The sequence below is a fragment of the Citrus sinensis genome, chromosome 4 (assembly GCF_022201045.2).
Source record: "Citrus sinensis cultivar Valencia sweet orange chromosome 4, DVS_A1.0, whole genome shotgun sequence".
Lineage (NCBI taxonomy): Eukaryota > Viridiplantae > Streptophyta > Magnoliopsida > Sapindales > Rutaceae > Citrus > Citrus sinensis.
Window position 1 is genome coordinate 3,872,749 of NC_068559.1, and position 8,575 is coordinate 3,881,323.

The 8,575-nt window shown below is 34.3% G+C and overlaps 1 protein-coding gene across 6 annotated transcripts; it reads left to right on the forward strand.

Annotated features, from left to right (window-relative positions):
• Nucleotides 1–23: 23 nt before the first annotated feature.
• Nucleotides 24–8,572, forward strand: LOC102607668 (RNA pseudouridine synthase 5). Of its 6 annotated transcripts, none has more exons than XR_008054179.1 (15): nucleotides 24–101; nucleotides 2,517–2,594; nucleotides 2,682–2,739; nucleotides 2,904–2,931; nucleotides 3,046–3,092; nucleotides 3,203–3,293; nucleotides 4,163–4,328; nucleotides 4,732–4,819; nucleotides 5,701–5,779; nucleotides 5,984–6,059; nucleotides 6,319–6,386; nucleotides 6,921–6,993; nucleotides 7,072–7,505; nucleotides 7,628–7,748; nucleotides 8,028–8,572. XR_008054179.1 is itself a non-coding variant. In XM_025101036.2 (15 exons), the coding sequence occupies exons 1-15, from the start codon at nucleotides 77–79 to the stop codon at nucleotides 7,745–7,747; spliced, it is 1,170 nt and encodes a 389-aa protein (XP_024956804.2). In that variant the 5' UTR covers nucleotides 24–76; the 3' UTR covers nucleotides 7,748–8,572. The 6 variants fall into 6 exon arrangements, 3 of the variants coding, with proteins under 3 accessions (XP_024956804.2, XP_024956805.2, XP_024956807.2); XR_008054180.1 differs by having other exon boundaries at nucleotides 7,072–7,150; XM_025101036.2 differs by having other exon boundaries at nucleotides 7,072–7,150; nucleotides 7,412–7,505; nucleotides 7,628–8,572.
• The last annotated feature ends 3 nt before the right edge of the window (nucleotides 8,573–8,575 follow it).

The window sequence follows — 8,575 nt, forward strand, 5'->3', positions numbered from 1 at the left end:
TATAATAACTGACTAACAAATTATACGTATAACTCGCCAATCTCGTTTCGCAGCTGGTACCGTACGTAACAAAACTATGATGTCTGGCTCTTCGGAAAGAGTAGCCGTGTAGGGTTTTTAATTAAATACCCTTTAATAGTTTTAAAATTAGTTAAATAACTCCTCCTTTTTTGTTTTCATGAATATCCTAACAAATGTGAGCAAAGTCAGAAATACCCTTAATGAATGCATCAAATTCACTCAATGAATTCTCTTCATATTTCTTTCCTCATTTCTTTCACCCAAATTTATTTTTGCTGCCGATTCTTTCAAAATCTCTTAGAATCTCTCAAAATCTCTCATAATTTCTTACACAAATACAATTATGTATTTATTTCTTTAACACCCACTCTTTCTTTAAAGGTGCATTGCTTATTAAACAACCCAATAAGGTATGTTAATGTTGTTGGGTTTTAAATTTTTTAATTTTTAGGAAAATTTAGAAATTTTCCTCACATTACAATGTTTTTTTTTCACCATTTTTTCTTATACGTAGAAATATATACAATGCAGGTTGTTTTATTTTTTTTTCAGCAATATAACTTATTAATGGCGAAAATGTTTCGAGTCGTGCATTCTTTTGATACCGTGTACGTCATATAGTTAGTCATGTAGGTCGTGTAAGTAATATAGTCGTGTAAGTCGTGTAGGTCATGTAAGAAATATAGCCGTGTAGGTCATGTAAGAAATATAGTCGTGTAAGTCGTGTAAGTAATATAGTCGTGTAGGTCATGTAGGTCGTGTAGTTACTTGTATATGAATTTAATATTATTGTTTTTATTGTATCATCAGATATGATTTTGGTACGTGTGCTTATTCTCTTCAATGGTGAATGGATTGAGCAAAATGACGAGTATAAATTCAAAGGTTCAAAGACTAAAGGGATAATGATACCACGATCGACAACATATGCCGAATTGGTGGAGAAGATAGCTGAAGTTATTGATATAGATACTTCGGAATTCGAAATCACAATGAAGTTCAAACTTAAGACATTTGATCCTATGCCACCAGTTACAATTCAAACCAATGATGATGTGGAATTTTTTTAGATTCCAATTTAATTTCACTTCTTTTTTTTAATAATTTTCGTTGACATTTTGTGCATAGCAGCAAATATAAATTCTTAGCACAAATTAAGTCTTTAAAGAACTAAATTAATCTAATGATTAATGGAAAAATTCGTGTAATTTTAAAGTCACAATTAAACATATTACAGCCATTTAAAAAGTTTTTTTTTTTTATCTTCAAAGTGCTTTCTTCCTCTGGCCAAGCATACAAGCACACGAGGAATGCATGCATATAATTAATCCATGAAATCAATTAAGAAAAAAAATATCAACTATAGGAAATTAATGTAATATTATACACATAAGAACACTATTCGCAGTGATAAAATATTTCCACTCATAACTAGACATATCATAACTTACCATGGCTTATAATTGAAAATGAAGAATCTCTCTACCTAATGACATTTCACAAGGTAAAGGTATATGCATCATTCCAATTTATTGTGAGCCTAATTAAACTAAATGTAATGTGTAGATTCTATTGACAAAAAACAAAATGTGGAATTGAAGGTCGTGTAATTGTGTAATACAAGAAGATCGTGTAATTGTATAATACATGAAGGTCGTATAAACATGCAATACATGAAGGTCGTATAAACATGCAATACATGAAGGTCGTGTAAACGTGTAATAGATGAAGGTCGTGTAATCGTGCAATACATGAATGTCGTGTAATCGTGCAATAACTGAAGGTCGTGTAATCGTGCAATACATGAAGGTCGTGTAATACACAACCTTGAATGTTACATAACCTTACACGACCAAATCTTGTGTTACATAACAAAATTATAATCAGCACAATCTATTAATTTTTCACAATTTGCATGCAGCAAAACAACTAGAAATTTGTTTTCAAACATGTTGTGAGAGACCCACAACTAATTAATCTATTTTTTCAATATAAAACCCTAACTTTTTGTTTTTTTCCCTTGAATATTAACAAGAAAACTAATTACATGGAATTACTTGTCTCAACTAGTTACATTCTGATAATTTTGCAGTAAATGATCAACTCTCTCCGGTGATTATGTAGTGACGAACTATGCTTCACTTTCTCAGTTGTGGCAGCTTCCCCTTCTCAGGCTTAGTTTGCTCGTGTTGAAGTTTGATTTACCATGTATGGAGAATGAATGTTTGTTTCGGTAGAGGTGATGCCAGCGAGGGAATTGCAGTGTTTGTTTGTTTGAGTTTGATAATGGAGGGAATTGCAGCAGATGAGTGTTTGTTTGCTTCAGTAGAGAAGGGAGAGGTACTGTCCGTTGAGTTGAAATGTTTTAAAATGAGGATAACTTAGTAATTTCCTATCAATTTTTAAAGGGTATCGATCAAAATTTGGGCAAAAACAGATTTTAGGGTATTGAGATAATTTTTGAAGTATGGAGGTGTACCGGACGCAATTGGCACTAGCCGTGTTCGGGGAGCCATGGCCGCAACTCAACGAAGGTTTATTATACAACGACGTCGTTTCCCCCTCTGATTCGAGTAACTCACTCAATTCTCCTTTTTTGATCTGATTTTTTTTCCCCGCTTAAAGTTATCTTTACTTACTATTTGTTTTGATAATTATAGAATTGACACTGATCGAATTCTACTCTACCAAGCACAAAAATTCAGCTCCTTTGCAAGGGTAACTTCATTCTTCTAATATTATCCAACTTTTAAAGTTTCGTGCATTTTCTGTTTGGTTCCCGAGAAAACCGAAGGAAAATAATTGAAGCAGTGTAACAACGTTCATTCTTCTCTATTTTTTATTTTTGATTGCTTATTTCAAACTTACTAACGATTGAGCAGTTGGTTGCAGAGAATTCAAAATGGACAGGTAAGCTTCTCAAAATGAATAAAATAATAACGTTAATATATAATAATCAATCATACAATCATACTTGAGGATTGATTAATTCTCTCAACACTGTTTAATTTTGGTTGTGTTCAGATAACAGTTGATGGCCGAGTTGTTAATGATCCCAACATTATCCTCAGGTTCCATAATCGGTGACTTTTAGCAGTTTATTTGATTTGCTATTGTTTATGTATGCTAAGTAGAGATTGTTATGTATGTTGTTTTGTTGATGTCAAATCGAATATTTTAGTGCTGGTTCAGAACTAGTTTATCATAGACTTCCTTGGAAGGAGCCTGATGTGCCGTACTTGCTTGAGGTTTTCTATGAAGATGATGATTTGGTAAATTTGCTTTGGCTTGATTTTGTATTCACTTGTTTGTTTTCATAAGTTTTCAGATTTGTTGAAGTTGGAAGGGTATTTAAATTGGTCTAAAGCTTTGTTCGGAATGTCATGCTCAATTCTCATTATGGTTTTTTTAGTACCCCGATTGAAGTTCTGTGTCATATTCTTGGTTTGATGTAATTTTGACTTTATTATAGTAAACGTCTCTAAATGATCCTCTGCCATTTAATAAAACTTGGATATCAGACGATTTGAATCTAATGTTTCTGTCATTGTGTTACTGAGACGAAAACCCAACCTCAAATAAGCAAAATATTTATGTATCAGGTGCAATCATAGAGTACTTTTTGCTTCTGTTCAACATCCATTCAAGGACCATCACAATAATAAGCTTTTCTTCAGGTTCATTTCAGTATTACGCTCATAGAGTACTTTTGCTTTATCTTTAGAAAATAAAAAATAAAAAAGGAAAGGAAAGGGTGCTTTTGCTACCATTCAACATCCCCTCAAGACCCATGATTATAATAAGGCTGGCTTCATAGAATACTTTTACTTTTGTTCAAATCATGTTTAGATGATTTCTCTCATTGCTCATGTATTTTGTACAAGGAATAACAAACAACAATCAGTCAGATGATACGATACGAAAAGTTCTGGTGCTTAGCTTAGATACCCCATTGATAATTGTGTATTGCTTTAAGATCTGGATAATTTGAAAACTTTTACATATATCTTTAATTTCTTTCATTCTTAGACAAGTTGTTAGCTCCCAAAATAAAGCCTTGGAGCAAGTATATGTTAACTTACATGTAATCATCTGCCCTTGTAGTTTTCAACATAAATTAATTAAATTGTTTTGGATTCAGATTGCTTTAAACAAGCCTTCTGGTCTGCAAGTTTTGCCTGGAGGGCTTTTCCAGCAGAGAACAGTTTTAAAGCAGCTGCAATGGCGGGCAAGCAAGCAAAGCTCTTCCCTATCAAGTCAAGCATCACATCCTGTTCCTGTACATCGGCTGGGGAGGGGCACATCAGGTCAGCCTAGAAGTGGCACTATTTGCCTTTTTCATTTTCATTTTCATTGTTCTTTTATGAAACATCCGGTAATGGGAACAAATGTTATTGATTAAGTGAGAAAAGTAAGAGATCATGAGAGCTGAGAAAATAAAAATTAATGACGATTGCTTTTATTGGTTGCTTGAAATTTCTAACTACTGTAGATCCAGAATAGTTTGTGCAAAAGTAATGCATATTAAGGATGCTGGCGTGTTTCTTCCCTAGATGGCATACCAACATTTAGTATTCCTTCCTACATGATAAGCAGGCTGCTTCAACCTCATGTTTCTGTTTATTGTTGGTTTTATAATTTGATTAGGCAATGTCTGGTTACACTTCCTTGTTTTATGGTCAATTGGTTGGTTCTCTATTGGGTTTACAGGAATATTACTTTGTGCAAAGACAAAGCTTGCGAAAACTTGCATTGCAGCATATTTTGCCGATAAGACATCGGTTGTTGACGCTGACAAGTAAGCAGAAAAGCTGGTTTCTAACTTACAATTTGTTCTCAAAAGGGTAGATATTATGATGAATTAGAACTTCTTATGCATGAACAGTTTCTAAGCCAGTCATTAACACTTAGCTATGTATGATAATTGATGGCTAAGGTCACTGACGGTTTAGAAATTCAATTCATATAACTCAGAAAAGACATGAGAAACATATAAAAGTGCACACACAGATGAGAGGAAAATATGAGAGATGCCAGAGTGTTGCACTGTATGGGAGAATAAGCATACAGAGATTCAGTTGCTGCGTAGAAACTTGTTCAAAATCATTTTGAGTTAGAACTAATTTCTTAGTTTGGGTTTAGTGATTCCGAACTGCGGGATCTGGAAATCCATCAGATGAATGTAGACTGCTTGGAAGAAAGTCTTATATGATGAGTGTGATAAATCCAACAGTAGTAATAATTTTCCACAGATGAGATTAGACAAATAACCTTCACCCTATATTTTACCCAGATGCTTAAAACCTGAACCTCTCGTGCTGCACTAGATTCTTAAAGTTCTGTTATGAAGACTTTTTAACTGTTTTGATCTTGCAAATGTGTAAAAAATAACAATAAATAATTTAAAATATCGCATAAACCTAATGTGAACCACAATTAGAGTATCATCCAATTTAAGTTACAAAACCTAGTTTGTGACATCAAGGAAACCAGCTAACAGATTTCTTACATTGGGAGATGGATGAGAGGGTGCCCTTACAGTCTTCTGTACGGTTGAATACAAAAAATCTTGGCAGCTTTTTATCTTTTTCAGCCATGAATAAGAACTACTCCATATTCCTTTCTGTTTTAAGTCATAACATTAGTCACTGATTAAACCTACAATGCACGAATGTACAGTACTGTGATGGAGCTTTCTCAGAGGAAAATTACGAAGATATATCGAGCACTAGTGCATGGAATAGTTGATGAGGATAAGGTAACACTTAGGCCCAACTCTTATTTGCTTTTTCTTTCTTGGAGTATTATTTTTCTGATTGTAAGTTTTGAGGTATTATGGTGCCTTTTTCTATCCCTTAGCCGAATAGTTAATGATGTACTGGGCTAATAATTTGGCAAGCCATTCTCTATCATACTGTTACTTGTACATATATTCACGTACTAAAAATAAGTTTTGCATAAGGTTATCATCAAGCAGCCAATTGGAATTGTGCGGTATCCTGGAGTGGCCAAAGGGCTGTATGTTGCTTCTCCCTCAGGTTTATCAATCTCTTGTATTCTGCTCAATTTTTTCAAGTTCTATCCAGTTGTTACCCTATGGTTTTTTTTGGAAAGAGAAAAATTTCTTCTATGATGCCTCTAAATTTTAAATTATGTTGTACTACACAACATATTCATTTGCGTCAACTATTTTATTACTCACCCTTACAATCGTGCTTGCTTTTCCATTAAATTATCTTTATCATTTTGTGTATCTCCTTTTTAAAAAAAAAAAATTATTATTGTTATTCTAATCAGGAAAACCAGCTCTGAGCAAAGTTGATGTCCTTGAGAGAGATGTACAAAGAAACTGCACTTTGGTCCAGGTATACCCTTCTGTTCATTTTGTTACACCTTCCACAAGCTGCAAAGATTTTTCTTGCCAAATACAAGCATGTTTACAAAACGTTTGCTTATTATTTTTTGGGAACAAGAGGTAGCTGAGGACTATTTGAACAACTAATAAATGGGTTGACAAGCTGACCTTTGATTCACTCTCTTACATGGAAGTGATTGCATGTATTATGAACTCAGGATGAAAGTCCATCAAGTTTTTGTTTACAAGGCATCATAGAACATTCTCTGTCGGGATGAACTCAGGATGAACAAGTTATTGAAAATAGGTTTAGAAAAAATATCATCTTAAATCTTAAAATCAAGGTTAAACTGGATATTATTCCTATCTTTATCTAGATCTAGAACATACAGTCGTCCTAAATTAGGCTTTTTTTAACTTTTTTTCTTTTTCCTTATATTTTAGCAGAAAATTTTGAACATTCAAGTGTTAGGTGAGACTTGTATGCTGTTTTTTACTTTTCCTCTACAGGTTTGCAAGTTCTCTGATATACCTATTTGTTTAGCAGGTTGAAATCCAATCAGGCCGACCACACCAAATACGCATACATCTTGCCTTTCTTGGCCATCCTTTACTGGGTAAAATTTATCCATATATTTGTGTATGACATTCTAAGTCCAAGGTGATTCATGCCATCACTTTTTACCACTAAGCAGGTGATCCGCTGTATGTTGCTGGTGGCCAACCAAAGTCCTTCGATTCGGAATTTGCAGATGGAACTTTTGCACAAGATGGGTATGTCTATTAGTAAATTCCTTCTTCTCTTTCTTTCTGTTTTTACTATTTTTAATCAAACTCTGCCCGATTCCATTTCAATGGATGTATTTGTTGCATATATAGGGTTAGTTCTTGAACTTTTGTAAATGTAATTGTTTTACTTTCACCCTTCTGTTTTTGACACCATGAAAGCTGAAATCGTTCATGGAGAAAAAACAGATGATTTCATTATTTTCAGCAAGTTCTTTTTTTGTTGCGTTTACTTTGCTCATCATGTAGAGGGTACGAGAGACCTGTAAATCCCGTCCCTGGAGACTGTGGCTACTATTTACATGCATACCAACTATTTCTTTCTCACCCAACTACCAATGAGGTAAATAAATAGGAAGGGGCATCTTTTGACATCACTTCTTGATTTGTCATGTTGCTTCCTGATCGAAAAATGCCTCCATCTCACCAACCAGGCTCAGTCTATTGAAACTACTACATGTGCAGGTAATAAAAATTACAGCACCTCTTCCATCTGTTCTCAAAACACGAGAAGAAGGTAGAGAAGTCGACAAATCAGTGGGCTCAGAAAGGATACGGGGGATACACATTGACAGCTTGCCTTGAGGTCATGTACTCATGTCGCTCCCATCCCTTTTCAAAACTAGAAAATATCAATTCTGATTTAGAGCAGAAAGCTGGGACTCATGGTGATCTTAGTATATCATGTTTCCCCCTTGTTTTACTGAATGATCTTTGAAAAATGGGGTCGTCGTATATTTATTTCTTGGGACCGACATCAATCCGGACTTCGTATTGGAGGGATATTATTCTTGTTTTTAAGTGAAAGGATGAGGTTGGAGATGACATATTAGCCTGATAATTTTGACTTTTGGTTCTACAACAGAAATATGTCACGATCTGAGAAGCAACTCATCAGACATCCCCGTGACCTTGTCAAGAGCATCGAGGGCAAAAGATTCGCTTGCTTTATGAAATATTTTTGAAAGAGCCAAGGATTCTTATTTAAAGAATAAACCCAGTTTATAAATAGCAATAGCAAAGCTGCAATCAAAGCTCTATGATGGCGATTGATGGAAACAGAGACGCAAGAAAACCCCCGAAGAAAGTGGATTAACAATAAGAGAGGCAAAAGAAAAATAAAAACACAAGTAGAAGAGATGCTCAGATCCAGATAAAAAAGGGTGGAAGAGATGTTGACACTTGACAATGAAAACGCTGCGTGTAGAAATTCTTGTAAAGATGGTCAATTGTGTCAGATTGGTTGCTGTAAGGAGAACCCTGGAATTGCCTCTCCCAACTTGCCCAGATTATTCCTGTATTTCCATCACATACAACAAATACCAATTTGCTGCAATAATACAAGCACCTAATTTTTTTTTCCTTTTACCAAAAGAAAAAAAAAGGAAAAAAAAAAAAACAGAAACAAAAGAT

What these genes read in the sequence shown, in the direction of transcription:
- LOC102607668 (XM_025101036.2), top strand. Translation starts at nt 77, where the DNA reads ATGATGTCTGGCTCTTCGGAAAGAG. An exon ending in AATTCAGCTCCTTTGCAAGG is followed by an intron (nt 2,740 to 2,903) that starts GTAACTTCATTC and finishes ACGATTGAGCAG; the next exon opens with TTGGTTGCAGAGAATTCAAA. An exon ending in TCTATGAAGATGATGATTTG is followed by an intron (nt 3,294 to 4,162) that starts GTAAATTTGCTT and finishes TTTTGGATTCAG; the next exon opens with ATTGCTTTAAACAAGCCTTC.